Source organism: Oncorhynchus masou, chromosome 25 (assembly GCF_036934945.1).
Source record: "Oncorhynchus masou masou isolate Uvic2021 chromosome 25, UVic_Omas_1.1, whole genome shotgun sequence".
In the NCBI taxonomy this organism is placed as follows: Eukaryota; Metazoa; Chordata; class Actinopteri; order Salmoniformes; family Salmonidae; genus Oncorhynchus; species Oncorhynchus masou.
Window position 1 is genome coordinate 48788092 of NC_088236.1, and position 18582 is coordinate 48806673.

The window sequence follows — 18582 nt, forward strand, 5'->3', positions numbered from 1 at the left end:
TGATTGTCTGCGAAACAAACTGCGTACTGGCCATTGAAACCATGCCTGTGGTGACCTTCCCAAAAGAGGACATCTATGCCAGAGTGACGTATCTCATGGCATGTTATTACGCCTTTCACCTCACATATCCCAAGTGTATGGCGACACTCCTCTCTGTGCTGCAGACATAAGTCCTCTCGGACGCCATTCGCGACCGGGACAAGACTTCATATAAAAAGACTATGGCCAAGTGGAAAAAGTTCATTACTGACTACGGTTGCAACATTTCTTTATTTCCGGTCCCGATAACAGAACTGTGTGTATTGGCCCACACGAGAACCGATCCGATAACCTTTAATAAATAGGCAGGGCATTTGTTGCTTATTATAAGAAGGTTTAAAGCACTGTTATGTTTGTTATCTTCCCGTTGGTCTTACATTTTTACCTTGACCACCAATAGCCTTTGTTGTAGTTTTTGCACACTTTGTTCTGCCCATATCAGCCTCTTGAGTCCTCAATAAAGAAGGGAAAAGAAATTAGATTAATTCTTTCTTTAAAAAAGCCAATCTCATTTCTAGTAGTAGTACAAGTACATTTATCTTAGTCAAGATGACTTATTTTCAGCACAATATGCTATTTTTCTGTAAATTCCTGGGAATATTGCCTTATTTCAAGACGATTGCAATAGCATTGGATTCTTAATTTAAGCACATTTTTCTACATATTTAGAAAATAATTCTTAAATCTTTCTTTTTATCCAGACAAATGTACTTGTTTTTAGTGTAGCTGTACTGGTTTTAAGATATATTTACTAAACATATAGCCTTATTTCAAGATGATGGCACTAGCATTTGCTAAATTTAAGCACATTTTCCTACGTAGAGAAAATTATTCTTAAATCTTTTCTTTCTATGCAGACAAATTACTTCTTTTTAGTCTGAACGCACTAGGTTTAAGATATCTGTGCATTCTTTGAGACTAGATATTTGTACTTTAAAATATTCTTAAATGTTAAAATATTCGTAAAATGTTCCTGTTCTGATGGCAGATAACTTTTCTTATTTTAAGTCATATTTCCCTCATTTTATAGCTTTTTTCTTGTTTTTGAGAGCTGACTTTTTGCAGTGCAGTTCAAAGTCGGGAGTACAGAGTCTCTCTCTTACCAGGATAATAATCTAGACATAATTTAATGTTGTAGCGTTAAGATTTCCCTTCACTGGTATTAAGGGGCCTAGCCCGAACAATGCAAACAACCCCAGACCATTATTCCTCCTCCACCAAACTTTACAGTTGGCACTATGCATTGGGGCAGGTAACACTCTCCTGGCATCATGGCAGTCCGCCAAACCCAGATTTGTCGTACTGCCAGATGGTGAAGCGTGATTCATCACTCTAGAGAACGCATTTCCACTGCTCCAGAGTCCAGAGCTCCTGACAAACTCATAAAGCTCCCGACGTTGCTTCCAGAGGCAGTTTGAAACTCGGTAGTGAGTGTTGCAACCGAGGGCAGATGATTTTTACGCGCTTCAGCACTTGGCGGTCCCATTCTGTGAGCTTGTGTGGCCTACTACTTCACGGCTGAGCCGTTGTTGCTCCGAGACGAATCCACTTGAGTGAGTGTGACTGAAATAATCATATCCACTAATTTGAAGGGGTGTCCACATAATTTTGTATATATACTGTAAGTATTCAGACAATTTGCTATGAGACTCGAAATTGAGCTTAGGTGCGTCTTGTTTCCATTGATCATTATTGAGATGGTTCTACAACTTCATTGGAGTCCACCTGTGGTAAATTCTATTGATTGGACATGATTTGGAAAGGCACACACAGTTGACAGTGCATGTCAGAGCAAAAACCAAACCATGAGCTCGAAGCAATTGTCCGTAGAGCTCTAAGACAGGATTTTGTTGAGGCACAGATTTGGGAAAGGTTACCAAAACATTTCTGCAGCATCGAAGGTCCCCAACAACACATTTTTTAATGGAAGAAGTTTGGAAGCACCAAGACTTCATAGAGTTGGCTGCCTGACCAAACTGAGCAATCGGGGGAGAAGGGCCTTGGTCAGAGTGAAGAAGAACCCAATGGTCACTCTCACAGAGCTCCAGAGTTCCTCTGTGGAGATGGGAGAACCTTCTAGAAGGACAACCATCTATGCAGCACTCCACCAATAAGGCCTTCATGGTAGAGTGGCCAGATGGAAGCCACCTCTCAGTAAAAGGCACATAACAGCCCTCTTGGAGTTTGCCAAAACGTATCTAAAGGACTCTCAGACCATGAAAAACAAGATTCTCTGGTCTGATGAAACCAAGATTGAACTATTTGGCCTGAATGCCAAGTGTCATGTCTGGAAGAAGGCTGGCACCATCCCTACAGTGAAGCATGGTTGTGGCAGCCTCATGCTGTGGGAATGTTTTTCAGCAGCAAGGACTGGGAGTCTAGTTAGCATTGAGGAAAAAATGAACGGAGCAAAGTACAGAGAGATCCCTGTTGAAAACCTCTCCAGAGCACTCGACCTTAGACTGGGGCAAGGCTCACCATCCAACAGGACAACAACCCAACGCACACAGATGACTTAGGAGTGGCTTCGGGATGACTCTCTGAATGTCCTTGTGTGGCCCAGCCAGAGCCCGGACTTGTTCCCGATCTAACATCTTTGGAGAGTCCTGGAAATAGCTGTGCAGCAACACTCCCCGTCCAACATGAGATCTTGAGAGGATCTGCAGAGAAGAATGGGAGAATTCCCCAAATACGGGGTGTGCCAAGCTTGTAGGATCATACCCAAGATGATTCGAGGCTGTAATTGCTGCCAGGTGCATCAACAACTTACTGAGTAAAGGGTCTGAATACTTATGTACATTTTATATTTCAGTCTTTTATTTTTAATAAATAAGTAAACAATTCTAACCGTTTTTGCTTTGTGGGCCGAAGCTCTAACCACTAGGCTAACTGCCTCCCCAAATGTCAAGCGGTCGGAATACTTCAGAACAAACTTCCTTTAGATTTATTTGGGGTCTATCTGTTGTTCCATGTTGTGAATCTGTTATTCAATGCATTTGTATGAGATAATAGCAGTAAGGCCAAAACTATTATTATTTGATACTTCAAGGGGTCTTAAAATGTCAAATCAAATAGCTAAAAGATCCCCCCCCCCATCCCCTGCCTTAGACTCTTATGGGTAAATTAAATATTTTCTGATGTATTTTTAGGGGGAAGGGATTGGAAAACTTGGAAGACTACGAAACTCAAGGAAGTCAAGATATTTTGAATGTACGACACTGTTTTACCATTATTATAAAGCACCGCTTGTCCCAATGATGAACCGTTATATTTTTGTAAGTGTAATTTTAGTTTTTCCCCAAATAAAAGCTCCATGAGATATTATACAACAGTCCTGTAATTGAACTTGAAAGGATGTGTGGATAGGTCTGGAGGAGGCAACGGTAAGATTATACATTCATTTATCCCAAATGGAACCCTATTTCCTACAAAATGCACTTCTTTTGATCCCTACGGACCCTGGTCAAAAATGGGGCCACTGCAGAGGGAATAGGGTGCTATTTGGTACACAAACTCAGTGAGCTGAGAGGAGCACCGTTTTTTCTTCATTCGTCTCTGTGAGAAGAGTGCTAAATAATATTCATGACAGGGTTAGTCATTACTTACCTCCGTTTGTACTGGCTCAAGTGATTTTATCAATCAATAGGGTATGCAAAACAGTACAGAAGATGATTCTGCCTGACATAATCACAGGCTTAAATAAATTGATTAGCACACCCGCTATCTTTAAAAATATCTAGATGATGATGTTGATTGGAAGAAGCAGAGCTCTATCCATCTTTTTGATCTGCTGATAACTGAAATCCATCTGTGTTTCTATCAGGCCCTGGCTCTCTCCCGAGACCACAGGTTTTGGGGATGGGGCCCAGGAATGTAAGACAACTCAGACTGAACTATTATTGGTCAATGGGCTGTGAAAATATACTGAACAAAAATATAAAACGCAACACAACAATTTCAATGATTTTACTGAGTTACAGTTTATATAAGGAAATCAGTCAGTTGAAATCAATTAATTAGGCCCTTATCTATGCATTTCACATTCCTGGGCATGGCCGTCACCACGGGTGGGCCTGGGAGAGCATAGGCCCACCCACTTGGGCTCTAGGCCCAACCAGTGGGGAACAGGGCCCAGCCAATCAAAATGAGTTTTTCCCCACAAAAAGGCATTATTACAGACACAAATTCTCCTCAGTTTTATCAGCTGTCCGGGTGGATGGTCTCATATGGTCCCTCAGCTGAAGAAGGTGGAGGTTCTGGCCTGGCGTGGTTACACGTGGTCTGCGGTTGTGAGGTCGGTTGGACGTACTGCCAAATTCTTTAAAACAGCGTTGGAGGCGACTTATGGTAGAGAAATAACATACAATTATCAACAGCTATGGTGGACACTCCTGCAGTCACCATGCCAATCGCATGCTCCCTCAAAACTTGAGACATCTGTGGCATTGTGTTGTGTGACAAAATGGCACATTTGATTAGTATTGCCCAACACATGTATTAATATTTTGTGTCACTGAACCACAGGATTCTTTGTTCTGAACCAGAGGTTTTTGCTGCTAAGACAACTGAGTACAGTAGACCTTGCTTTAATCTGATTAACACTTTGTTACTTGTAGCATTGCATGTAATGTTCTCCAGCTATGTTTTTCACAGTTTGCTGCATCTAATATGGCCAACCCTGCTTGATTATGCACTTGTTAATTGGTCATGTTCATTGATGGTTGTTAATTGGTCATTTTCACTGGTGGTTGTTATTAGAAGGGTAATTTCACTCTGGACTTAAAATCTTTGCAGAGCATGGCCACTCACTAAAGTCCATTTATTCCCGGGCCAAGTCTAATTACTCTGCCTGGTGTGCTGCAGGTATGGGCCGCCTTGATCCAAGTCACAGCCGCCCCAGCACAGCACTGATAAGAAAATATTCATTGTTTGCTTTGTCTCCCAAGGGACCCGAGTCACTTAATAAAGAAAAATGATTCCTTATTCTTGATTCGCCTACTATTCTGAAAATATTTGAGTTGTGCAGGCAAGGCGGAAGGAAATCTTTGCTCCTGTTACCGGCTGGGCCATTAACTTGAAACTGGCCAAATACCCTGAAAACAAATCTAGTAAATAAAGGGGGAAATAGATGATGGTTGCAGGACAATGTTCACTAAGAGTTGTATTTGTATTTGAAATGGATCCCAGTGGAGGCTGGTGACTTGAAAAAATGAGGAAGATGGAAGACCCACAGTACAGGCGCGTAAACGCACGGAGACGACAAAGTGTGTTTCATAAATCGTCAAAGAATAATTATTTTAACCTAAATCATTTAATAAAGACATTTATAGTATATTATGGGGAATGGGAATGAGAGGGATACTTACACCGTGTTGGAAAGGGATCACAGCAGTGATTGAATGAGGGTATGAGGCATGAGTTGAGGTGTTCAGAGGCTTGACCAGTGCAGGACAGGATTTGACATGGCTTCAGTTCATGTCAGGAGAAAGTTGACAAAGGTAGTGGAGTGGAGTAGTCATCACCTCTTAATAATCAGGGAACAGGAGAGGACTTAGCTGTAAATACAAATAGCAGATACATTCCATTACAGCTGCGCCATCGTAGGGTTTGAAAAACGAGTTTCTCTATGAACTTAAACTCAGACATCACAAAATTCATAAGGTCAAACAAACTGCGCATCTCGTCCATTTGACACATCAAAGTATCCCAAGAAACATTCATGAATAAAGCCCTGATCATCCACATACCTGATGATAACTGACAACTGCAAGGTCCCAGAGTAGTGGGGCGATTTTTACCCCCTGGGGCGTGGAGTTTTTCCTTATATGTTAACCTAACTAGGAAAACTATGGAACCTATACGGTTTGACAGTGATTAATCAGTTGTAAAAAGGTTTTATATGGGCTATGATGGGACCCTGGGGGAGTGAAAACCCTGTCAAACTGCGGCTACCTTATATTTGGGAGATTTCCTCTACCCAGACACAGACAACAACTGATAGACAATAGAGCTCACAGAGCTGAGCTTGCTTTATGCATGTTTGCATCATGCAGGCCTATGCAACTGTAGGCCTTACAAAACATTTACTCACATCGTCATCACTATTATGTTGATTCATTCATTCCAGTTAATCATTATGGAATAGGCAGCCTAGCCAACCCAATTTTGAATATAAACCAAATTTGATCACATTCACATTTTCTCCTGACACACAAATGGACTATAAATACATAACATTACCAATTAGTTTACCCTGAACAGATGGACAGGGCGCATAGGCTGTATTTCTGCTGGTCTTATTAGTAGCCTACAGTTGATCAGACTGAAAAATAGTCTCGTTTTCATCCCATACAGCATGTCAGATTTCCAATGTTTAGGTGTAGCCTAGGCTGCTGCAACATTTATATCATGAGTTTTTGCTTGTGTCTGTCCAGAGTGATTATGTGTTATCATCTTTGCTAAATAAATACCAGAGGAAAGTGGAAAGTCTACTTGAGCGCACGTGGAAAAATGCTCTGCATCAAACTCTCTTTAATATTTTAATGGATGATGCAATGGAAGCTATCAAATCATTCGGAATTGTTTTCGACATCCCAGAAAAGACAGTTGAAAGTTTGACAAGTTCAGCAAGTAAAGCATCGTAACGTGCAATTACCCCTGCAAGCGCCTTGTAGTTGCCCTTGTCTGCAGAACTTAGCATCTCGCTGTGTCCTCTAAAAGCAAATTCTTGCCTGTCCAAAAACACAGTCAAGTCCAGCAATACAGGTGGCTTGATGAAAGGCTCCCTGTTAATTAACCAGCTATACTTTTGATTCCAGGTGGTATTGAACACCCTCACCTTTTCATCCCTCTTCATGAAACTGATCTTAGGCAGAGATCGACGCTCGCTTTTAATTCATAACTTTTCCGTGTACCCCAGAGAATGAAAGGGGTTCTTCAACAAAAAGTCCACAACATTTTTGGCAGCATTGGCCAATCTACCATTCTGGCACAGAAAACTGCACACTCACGCTGGTACAGTAGCTAGCTAGCTACTAAAGTTTGCAATGCAAATTGATATAATTTGCACTACCTGGACACAAAAATAAAGTTATAAAATCAAGAAAACTATTTATAATATACCTCCTCAGTCTCCTGTAATTTGAAAAAAAAATAATTAAGAGTTGAATAATATCCCAAAAATGCTATATTATCACTTTTCACTCTAAATCTCTAACCAACAATGTCACCAAGCTTCTCAACACATAAAACCCCCATAATGCCCTGTGGCACAATCACAATACATCTCAATGGGAACATTCTCTGATCCTAATTCTATGATTGGACGTCCTCCGGAAGTGGTCATAATTACCATGTATGTCTATGGAAGGGGGAGAGGCCTATGAGCCTCCTAGGTTCTGAATTAAAGTCAATGTAGCCAGAGGAGGAGGATGGAAGCTAGCTTTTCCTCCAGCTACACCATGGTGCTACCCCAGACAGTGCTGTTGAAGTTACTGTAGACTTTCATTGCAAAACATTTTTATTTAATCAATTATTTCGTAACATATGAATATATTTAATATAGTTAATCTAAAAAAGATATCTTTTTAAATGTTTCACAATTTTTATTTTTATGAAATTTCACTGAGGAGGATGGTCCTCCCCTTCCTCTGAGGAGCCTCCCCTGATGGATCCTCATTCGCTGCTGACTCTTCCTTGTATCATCATTAGCAGAGCCTATTTCCTCTAGGTGACTCATTAGAGACTAAATTAACACCACCCTCCCAATTGTTCTTAAAGGGGAATTTCCCCCTGGTGGAATCTGGTCTTGTTTTCATCATTTCTGAGGCATTTCTAGGACAGTGAGATGTAATTGCCCAGGAGGAAGGCAGGTCAGTGACCCAAAAAGGAATGTAGTCCTGCTTCGTGGCATTTCACAAAGGCTCTTTTTTATACTGATCGCACTATATGTTTTTGTGGGTGTTAATATGGTTGTCCTTGTTCGATAGATCTATTGGACGTATTTCAGAGGTGTTCCTATCGGCGGATTCATTGATAAATATACAAGCAGACACAATTTTTCCAGTCTCTGAAAGACTACAACTTGTGTTGGGCTGTGCTTTATGCTCTGGCCCCCGTCTCTCCCCCAAGGCGAACATTAAAACCTCTTAGATGTAATGGCAAAATATAGATTTCCGTCTAAATAGACATATCCAAAGGTAACTTGCTATTCATGTGTAATTACATGATTCTGACATGCCAAAACTTGGTGTATTTGGAAAGAATACATCTGGAAGATTATGAGGAAATGATCAGAAGATAGGAGTTACATAGTTCAGAATACACAGGATCAAGCACATACAAAATAACATTGTTTTTTATATTTTATGTAATCTTTAATTGACAAGCTATAAGTGAGTGGTTAAAAAACAAGTTTTAATGACTCCAACCTAAGTGTATGTATACTTCAGAGTTCAACTGTATATGATATGCTTGTGGATATCTCTGAAAGACGAGCTAATGTTTCTGATAAGATTGATGAATTGCTAGATATTTCAAACAACTATCTATGGATGAAAATTTTAAAATAAAATGATTCCTATTTAACAAAGGGCCTTTCCATTTAAAAGGATCCAAAAGCACCAACATGTGAAGTTCATAGGAGCATGTCAAATTGGGTGTCAAATTAAAGCTAAGAGTCTATATTTTTGAGAAATCATGGCATATATATATAAAAAACATTATTCCATCCAAAAATGTTGGACTTTGATTTCTGGTCAAACATATGGGAAATTGGTCTTGGATAACATCTACCAGAAAAAGTACATCAAAAACACAATAATGTTGAAGAGTGCTGAACATATCTACTATACTGTATTCTACTCTACTGTGCTATACTGTACTGCACTCTGGTCTGTACCAACCAAATGCTCATTACAATAATAGCCCGTGTGTAGAATAAAACTCAAATTAGCAAAATGAGGATATTGCATATTTTACCTTTGTGTACCTATTCAGGATACATCACCATGATGAGCATGATATTCATATCCTTCATTATGCATTTCTGTATAGTACAGATCAAGGATCCATGATGCAATTTCATTACCGTAATTCTGTTACCAGATGTAAATCCACTTCACCTACTGTAGTTCAATAACCAAAATAAATTTCAAACTCAAGGTGTCATGTCATAACTGACACCCCATTCTTTTTGCATACTTGAATCTATTTGAATCTTAATTATTGGAAAATGTGTTTGCATAAGAAACTGAGGGAGATTTTACCGTAATTCTATTACCAAACTGCACAGTTCTTTTAGTAAATGTAAATTGTTCAAAGTAGTCATTGTGCATGGAGTTATATTTTAATTTTTTTTAAATTTTACCTTTATTTAACTAGGCAAGTCAGTTAAGAACAAATTCTTATTTTCAATGACGGCCTAGGAACAGTGGGTTAACTGCCTGTTCAGGGGCAGAACGACAGATTTGTACCTTGTCAGCTCGGGGATTTGAACTTGCAACCTTTTGGTTACTAGTCCAATGCTCTAGCCCCTAGGCTACCCTGCCGCCCCTAGGCTACCCTGCCGCCCCTAGGCTACCCTGCCGCCCCTAGGCTACCCTGCCGCCCCTAGGCTACCCTGCCGCCCCTAGGCTACCCTGCCGCCCCTAGGCTACCCTGCCGCCCCTAGGCTACCCTGCCGCCCCTAGGCTACCCTGCCGCCCCCGTTTGTTAAACTTAGAAATCAATGTTTTTGTTTGGCATACATTTTAAAGTGATATATCTGAGTCAAAGTGGAATTCGGTTAAAGTGGAATTGCCCTGAAGTTATCACTAGCAATTTTCTATGCAATTGTGCAATAGTTTTTTAAATATTAACAACTTTGCAGCTTGCTACTACATCTTCCAGATTAATCCCCACAATTTAATTTCTCATAAATAATAAAACTTACTCACCATAACAATGCAACATGTTCACAAATGGGAACCTCATCAACATTTCACAACACATAGCTGCTGTGATTACATTTGATATGTCAAAATAAGTGAAGTATTATATACTTTGTGTAATCTTTCAACATTGTAAAAAACTAAAAGTTGTTTCAGCTTAGCATGACAAAGTGCTGAGTGTATAGTGCAAATGACATACTGATCATTTTGGCAGTTAATGAGTGTAGGTTAAGAAACTAAATTACAATGGTTTTAAGATATTAATTGTAAATGACATCTTCTCATAATGACTGAATTCATCATATTCATTTTGTTAAAAGTTAGTATACACATTAGAGAGCCATAAACAACATCTGCATAATACTTCTCTGAATACAGTAACACACATAGTGATAACCCTACCAACCCTCCACATCCACAATAAATGGCTCTTTGACTTCTATCTTCCCACTGTTGACAATGACACACTCTGTGTAGGGCAGGTTCCGGTCATTTGTGTCTTGGAGCTCGATGGTATGAACCACAGACTGAAAAAATAACATTAGAATATGTATTAGTGTTGAATTGGACCACTATGTATCACCTGTGTGCGTATATGTGTGTGTGTGTGTGTGTGTGCGCGTGCGTGTGAGTGACAGATGATTTTCCAATGTCTGTGGCCACAAAAACATTCCAAACTCTAACAGCAAATTGTGAGCCTCCAGTAGTGTGCGTCTACTTACCATGCCCTCCAAGATTTTCCCAAACACCACGTGCTTCCCGTCCAGCCAAGGAGCCCTGGACGCAGTAATGAAGAACTGAGAGCCGTTGGTGTCTGGGCCCGCGTTGGCCATGCTGACCCAACCTGCTCCCATGTGCTTCAGCTTGAAGTTCTCATCAGCAAATTGGTTCCCGTAAATGCTTCTACCTGTGCCAGCAAATGAGTAAACAGCATTTAGGGACTGTGTGACAGATGGAGATACTGGGACTGGAGACTATGGGCCCATGTCAAAAGTAGTGCAATCTATAGGGAATAGGGTGCCCTCTAGGATAGACCCACAGAGAACTTTAAGGGAGTGCACATAACCACCTTTCTGCTCTGTTGATGCTCTATGCGAAAAACGCTTTACAAATTAAATGAATTATTATTATTGTTACTATTCCCAACATTCAACATGAGATCAAATGTCTAAGACAGGTCAACTCTACGTGATCATACTTAAATCTTTCTTACCTCCATTTCCATCTCCAGCTGTGAAGTCACCTCCTTGGATCATGAAGTCCTTGATCACCCGGTGAAATGTACTTCCTTTGTAGCCGTATCCTTTCTGCAAAAACAACGATTTTGGAAATTGAAATGAGTATCGCTTATCCATTTGCAATTGTGCAAGAAATATGCTGGTGATCTATTAGCTAGCAACCGTGTGTTAGAATCAAATACTGTAAATTGCACCATATTCCCAACATAGTGGACTACTTTTGACAAGAGCCCCTATGGGCCCTGGTAAAAAGTACACCATTTAGGGAATAGGGTGCCATTTGAGATGAAGACGGCGTGTTCAGTTTACTCTGCCAAAGCAAGATCATGTCAGCTCTTAAGACCTATGATCTATGGATGGATATTGGTATTCAGATGCTTTCCTTTGTGTTGTTTACTCACACAACAATAACAGGTTTCACAGGCTTACCTCCCCTGTGGCAAGAGCCACAAAGTTATTCACAGTCAGGGGAACAACATCTCCAAACAGGCCAATCACAATCCGGCCAACTTCATGACCTGCCACAGTGATGTCAAAGAACACCTGTGATAGGGAGACAAACACAAAACATGCCAGCTTCAATTATGTATTCATATACTGTAGACTGTAGAGTGATACAGTACAGTTTATAGATTAGAGTTTGTTGAGATGTAAAACAGAAGTGAACATATTTGTGTCCTATGATATTTGATATATTGCTGAACTGGAGAAAATGTGCACAGGCTTAAAGTCACTTTATCTTAATGGTGGTGGGCACTGGTGGCATTTGAGAGTAGAAAAATCTGAACCTTTGACGTTTTCCTAAATAGTCCCAATTTTTATTTATACACTTACAGATTGTAATTACTTATTGTACAAATTTGAATAGCTAAAATATCCCATACACATAGGCCTACAAGCTGCATTTCTAAAGGATATTTTACTAAATGGCGCAATGGGGAATGAGTGTAGCATATTATGTGGAATAGCTTTGCTATTATAGTCCGACTCATTCCATTCAATGCCTCGCCCATTTAGCAGTAGTCAGGCCACTTGTATATATAAAAAAAATAGGCTGAGTTTAATCTCCGGTTAACTATTCCTAGCTCCTGAGGCTCCTATGTCGATACGTGTAGGCTACCAAGCCGTTTAACGTAAGAATGTGATAAATACCGTGTGCTGTTATTGCGCTATACCTGTTATGAACATGTAGGTTTCTCGTGCTATGTATTCAACAATGCAGCTGTTCTTTGAAGGCTTCCATCGAATTCCCCCGTGAGGCAAGCCTGTGTTTGTGTATTCTCCGACGTCACATAAAATAACATGATAGCACGATGCTCTACTAACCTTTTCGGTCACTTTAGGTCCAACCCTTCCTCTAATACATCCGACGTTTTCTGAAAACGCAAAAGCCAAGAAAACGAAGCAGGACATCATTTGCGGCTCCATCTTGCAGAAACAAAACAAATAATAATCTCAGTGTATCAAAGATGTCAGAAAAAAAATATTTGTACCATCCATTCTTCCTGCATGATACAACCCCACTCCAAATTGGGCCGTGTTTTAGCGGAGAGGTTGGCTTTAGAATGGAGCCCAACCTTTGCTTCAACTCAGTGAGAAATGCGATAGATGCACCGAGCGCTCCTCAAATAGCCTCCCTTCCGACAATGCATTCTATATAATTTCGTGTTAAAACAGGTTTACCAATCCAACAAAACCGTAGAGGGTTTTGTGTCCCGATCAGAAACTGCGCCCTCTGGCAATTTTGGAGACGTAACACATCCAGCATCTGAAGCCGACTCCGCTATATACTCTTGTTGTCGTTGGCTATTGTTTTATTTCCCCGTATACAAACAAATGTGAATAGGTTACAGCATTCAGGACATGGGTAGGCAATGATTATACTTTTTTAAGTAACCTTTATTTAACTATGCAAATCAGTTATGAACAAATTCTTATTTACAATGATGGCCTACCCTGTACAACGATGCAGAGTCTGAGATCACTACGCCACTCGGGAGCCCTTCAATTGATTGAGCCAAAAAATATTTTATTCCAGTGGCCAAGATTTCTGAATGACTATTTAATGTATTTAATGTATAGTTGAAGTCGGAAGTTTATATAACTTAAGTTGTGGTCATTAAAACTCGTTTTTCAACCACTCCACATATTTCTTGTGAACAAACCATAGTTTTGGCTAGTCGGTTAAGACATTACTTTGTGCATGACAGAAGTAATTTTTCCAACAATTCTTTACAGACAGATTATTTGTCACGTTCTGACCATCGTTCGTGTGTGTTTTCCTTGTTTTAGTGTTGGTCAGGACGTGAGCTGGGTGGGCATTCTATGTTGTGTGTCTGGTTTGTCCATTTCTATGTTAGGCCTGATATGGTTATCAATCAGAGGCAGGTGTTATTCATTGTCTCTGATTGGGAACCATATTTAGGTAGCCTGTTTTGTGTTGAGTTTTGTGGGTGATTGTTCCTGTCTTTGTGGCACCAGATAGGACTGTTTTGGTTTTTCACGGTTCTTGTTTTGTAGATTGTAGTATCTTTCATCTTTATTAAAGATGCACAAAACTAACCACGCTGCATTTTGGTCCGCCTCTCTTTCCCCACAAGAAAACCATTACAGAATCACCCACCAACCAAGGACCAAGCGGCGTGGTAAACAGAGGCAGAGGCAGCAGCAGAAGCAGCAGGAGAAGCAGCAGCAGCAGTGGGAGAGGCTGCACTATTTGGAGGAATGGACTTGGGAGGAGATCCTTGATGGGAAAGGACCCTGGGCAGAGCCAGGGGAATATTGCCGCCCCAAAGACGAGCTGGAGGCAGCGAAAGCAGAGAGGCGGTATTATGAGGAGCTAGCACAGCAGAGCGGCTGGAAGCCCGAGAGGCACCCCCAAACATTTCTTGGGGGGTGGCACAGGGAGAGTGTGGCAGAGGCAGGAGCCAGACCTGAGCCAACTCCCCCTGTTAACCGTAAGGAGCCATGGACGTTATCGGAGCTATCGGCGAAGCTGAGGGCTGAGTCTGAGAGGGTCGAGGAGTTATTGGACAGAATGGAGGAGAGTGAACGGATGGGAGATGAGGAGACACTCGAGGAGGTGTTAATAGAATTGGGGGAGTGTGAAGAGCGAGAGGAGTTGATTTGGCGTAGTATGCAAGGCATTCGCCCTCAGGTGTGTGTCCCCAGCCCGGTACCACCAGTGCCGAACCATCCACCAGGCTGTCTCCATTCCATCAACACAGGTTCTCCCGCCTGTCCGGCGCTACCAGAGTTTCCGCCCCTCAGTCCAGAGGCGCCAGGGCCCCTCAGTCCAGAGGCGCCAGGGCCCCTCAGTCCAGAGGCGCCAGGGCCCCTCAGTCCAGAGGCGCCAGGGCCCCTCAGTCCAGAGGCGCCAGGGCCCCTCAGTCCAGAGGCGCCAGGGCCCCTCAGTCCAGAGGCGCCAGGGCCCCTCAGTCCAGAGGCCCCAGCGCCACCAGTCTGCCCAGCGCCACCAGTCTGCCCAGCGCCTGTTTTGTGTTGGGTTTTGTGGGTGATTGTTCCTGTGTTTGTGGCACAAGATAGGACTGTTTTGGTTTTTTTCACGTTTCTTGTTTTGTAGATTGTTGTACTTTCATCTTTATTAAAGATGCACAAAACTAACCACGCTGCATTTTGGTCCGCCTCTCTTTCCCCAGAAAACCATTACATTATTTCACTTATAATTCACTGTATCACAATTCCAGTGGGTCAGAAGATTACATACACTAAGTTGAGTATGCCTTTAAACAGTTGGAAAAATCCAGAAAAATGACGTTATGGCTTTAGAAACTTCTGATAGGCTAATTGACACCATTTGAGTCAATTGGAGGTGTACCTGTGGATGTATTTCAAGGCCTACCTTCAAGCTCAGGGCCTCTTTGCTTGACATCATGCGAAAATCAAAAGAAATCAGAACAGGCAGTTATCCCACTGTTCCTAGGCCGTCATTGAAAATAAGAATTTGTTCTTAACTGACTTGCCTAGTAAAATAAGGAACATTTTAAATTAAAAATCCTATAGATTTTTGGGCAGAACTGGAAAAAGTGTGTGCGAGCAAGGAGGCCTACACACCTGACTCAGTTACACCAGCTCTGTCAGGAGTAATGGGCCAAAATTTACCCAACTTATTGTGGGAAGCTTGAGGAAGGCTACCAGAAATGTTTGACCCAAGTTAAGCAATGCTAGCAAATACCAATTGAGTGTATGTAAAGTTCTGACCCACTGGGAATGTTATGTAAGAATTAAAAGCTGAAACAAACCATTCTGTCTACAAGTATTCTGACATTTCACATTCTTAAAATGAAGTGATGATCCCAACTGACCTAAGACCAGGAATTTTTACTAGGATTAAACTTCAGGAATTGTGAAAAACTGAGCTTAAATGTGTTTGGCTAAGGTGTATGTAAACTTCTGACTTCAACTTACAGAGCAGCAGTAAGATAACAGCGAGGTTTATACAGGGGGTACCGGTACAGAGTCAATGTGCAGGGGCACCGGTTAGTCGAGGTAATTGAGGTAATATGTACATGCAGGTCGGTAGTCATTACGGATCGGTAGTCATTTAGGCATGTTACCTTGATGTTCTTGGGCACATGGACTATGGTGGTCTGCTTGAAACATGTTGGTGTTACAGACTCAAACAGGTAGAGGTTGAAAATATCAGTGAAGACACTTGCCAGTTGGTCAGCGCATGCTCGGAGTACACGTCCTGGTAATCCGTCTGGCCCTGCGGCATTGTGAATGTTGACCCGTTTAAAGGTCTTACTCCCACCGGCTGCAAAGAGCGTGATCACACAGTCGTCAGGAACAGCTGATGCTTTCATGCATGTTTCAGTGTTACTTGCCTCAAAGGAAGCATAGAAGTTATTTAGCTCATCTTGTAGGCTTGCTCTCGGCTTTGCTTCCCTTTGTACTCTTTAATAGTTTGCAAGCCCTGCCACATCCTACGAGGGTCAGAGCCGTTGTATTACAATTCGTTCTTAGTCCTGTATTGACACTTTTCCTGTTTGGTGGCTCGTCGGATGGCATAGCGGGATTTCTTATAGTCCCATTCCTTGAAAGTGGCAGCTCTACCCTTTAACTCAGTGTAGATGTTTCCTGTAATCCATGGCTTCTGGTTAGGGTATGTACATACATAAACTGTGGGGATGATGCCAATGACTGATGTGGTGTAGTCCTCAAGAATCTTGGAACATGTTCCAGTCCGTGCTAGCAAAACAGTCCTGTAGTTTAGCATCTGCTTCATCTGACCATTTTTTTTAATTGACCGAGTCACTGGCGCTTCCTGCTTTCATTTTTGCTTGTAAGCAGGAATCAGGAGGATAGAATTATGGTCAGATTTGCCAAGTGGAGGGCAAGGGGAGAGCTTTGTATGCGTATCTGTGTGTGAAGTAAAGGTGGTCTAGAGTTTTTTTCCCTCTGGCTGCACATAACATGCTGATATAAATTTGTTAAAACTAATGTAAGTTTCCCTGCATTAAAGTCCCCGGCCACTAGGAGCACCGCCTCTGGATTAGCGTTTTCCTATTTGCTTATGGCGGCATACAGCTCATTGAGTGCGATCTTAGTGCCGGTCTATGGTGGCATATAGACAGCTAGAAAAAATACAGATGAAAACTCTCTTGGTAGATAGTGTGGTCTACCGCTTATCATGAGATACTATACCTCAGGCAAGCAAAACCTCGAGACTTCCTTAGACATCGTGCACCAGCTGTTGTTTACAAATATACATAGACCGCCACCCTTTGTCTTACCAGAGACAGCTGTTCTAGTGTATAACCCGCCAGCTGTATGTTATCCATGTCGTCGTTCAGCTACGACTCGGTGAAACACAAGATATTACAGTTTTTAATGACAGTCCAATTCAAGGTGAGTAATTGCTGCTTTGATGTCCAGAAGCTCTTTTCGGTCTTTTCGGTCATAAGAGACGGTAGCAGCAACATTATGTACAAAATAAGTTACAAACAATGCAAAAAAACTAACATAATAGCACTATGGGTTAAGAGCCAATAAAACAGCAGCCTTCCTCTCTGGCACCATCCTGTAATGGTTTTCTTGTGGGGAAAGAGAGGCGGACCAAAATGCAGCGTGGTTAGTTTTGTGCATCTTTAATAAAGATGAAAGATACTACAATCTACAAAACAAGAAACGTGAAAAAACCAAAACAGTCCTATCTGGTGCCACAAACACAAAGACAGGAACAATCACCCACAAATCCCAACACAAAACAGGTTACCTAAATATGGTTCCCAATCAGAGACAATGACTAACACCTGCCTCTGATTGAGATCCATATCAGGCCTAACATAGAAATGGACAAACCAGACACACAACATAGAATGCCCACCCAGCTCACTTCCTGACCAACACTAAAACAAGGAAAACACACACGAACGATGGTCAGAACGTGACACATCCACATGCATTTATGATGTTGAAGTTCAATAATGTAATGCAAAACTCAAAATATAATTCTGTAAATATTGAAAATATTGGTGATTTAAGATAGATTTGGAGAGTTGGTGAAGTATTTAAGTATTTTATGATCTTGTTGTTTTCCCACCATTTATTTCACCTGAAGGTACTAATGAGCTACTATGGTGCATTCCATCTGGGGCTAAAGATGGTGAGTTCATAGTGGCCCCTTCCACCAGCGTCTGGTTTGGCTATAGGGGGTGGTGGGCTGAGGCTCTGAAGAGCACAAGTTGTTGTTCATCATGGACTGAAATACCCTGTGAGTATTTATCTTTTAAGCTTGAAATTATTTGGACATGGGTTGTACACGACTCACTAGGGTTTACAATCTTTATTTCTTTTTGATGTAGTGCTATGAAAATGTAATAATACACATATCGAACCTTATGTATGTTGCCTTGGTGGAGTCATTTACTGTTTCAATTTAATTGAATGCATGGGATAGCCTATCCTGATACAATAACAGAAACCTATAATCATTTGATCTGAAGTTAATACCCTACTGTCATCACCCTAGACAGTTTACAATAGGAATTCCTATTGGAGATGTCCTTCTCACCTAACATCCCATGCTGTTGAAATACTCTACATAAGTTAATATTGTGAGAGTCATATTCGAGCCTGGTGAGAGGGGTACATACAGTATAGCCCAGGGGTTCCTAACCAGGAGTACTAGGACCCCTGAGGCTTCTTGGCCTAACCACAGGGGGTACTTGAAAAGACTCATGAGACCATAGGCCTACTGGTAAACTGCACGAGAGGGTACTTCAGGGGTGTTCCGGGCAGAGAAAATTTCAGTTGGTGGTACAGTAACCAAAAAAGTTGGGAACCACTGGTATAGCCTATGCGCACGGTTGGCTGTCTTTCTGCCTGCCCCAATCCTCACTCTCCCTCGCCTG

At 41.6% G+C, this 18582-nt stretch overlaps 1 protein-coding gene across 2 annotated transcripts; it reads right to left on the bottom strand.

The window, feature by feature from the left end:
- Positions 1-7675: 7675 nt before the first annotated feature.
- ppic (peptidylprolyl isomerase C) lies at positions 7676-13026 on the bottom strand. 2 transcript variants are annotated; one of them, XM_064937933.1, is made up of 6 exons: positions 12700-13026; positions 12533-12582; positions 11636-11749; positions 11182-11275; positions 10691-10875; positions 7676-10495 (listed from the first exon to the last, which is right to left on the bottom strand). In XM_064937933.1, exons 1-6 carry the CDS (start codon positions 12704-12706, stop codon positions 10367-10369), a joined length of 579 nt encoding a protein of 192 aa, XP_064794005.1. In that variant the 5' UTR covers positions 12707-13026; the 3' UTR covers positions 7676-10366. The 2 variants fall into 2 exon arrangements, with proteins under 2 accessions (XP_064794005.1, XP_064794004.1); XM_064937932.1 differs by having other exon boundaries at positions 12533-13024.
- Positions 13027-18582: the final 5556 nt, after the last annotated feature.

Excerpts from the sequence above, each read along its gene's own strand:
- ppic (XM_064937932.1), bottom strand. The coding sequence starts at position 12,634 with ATGGAGCCGCAAATGATGTCCTGCTTCGTTTTCTTGGCTTTTGCGTTT. Across the intron at positions 10,876-11,181 it reads AGCTGGAGATGGAAATGGAG|GTAGAAGCATTTACGGGAAC; the intron begins GTAAGAAAGATT and ends TTGCTGGCACAG. Across the intron at positions 10,496-10,690 it reads GGAAAATCTTGGAGGGCATG|TCTGTGGTTCATACCATCGA; the intron begins GTAAGTAGACGC and ends TTATTTTTTCAG.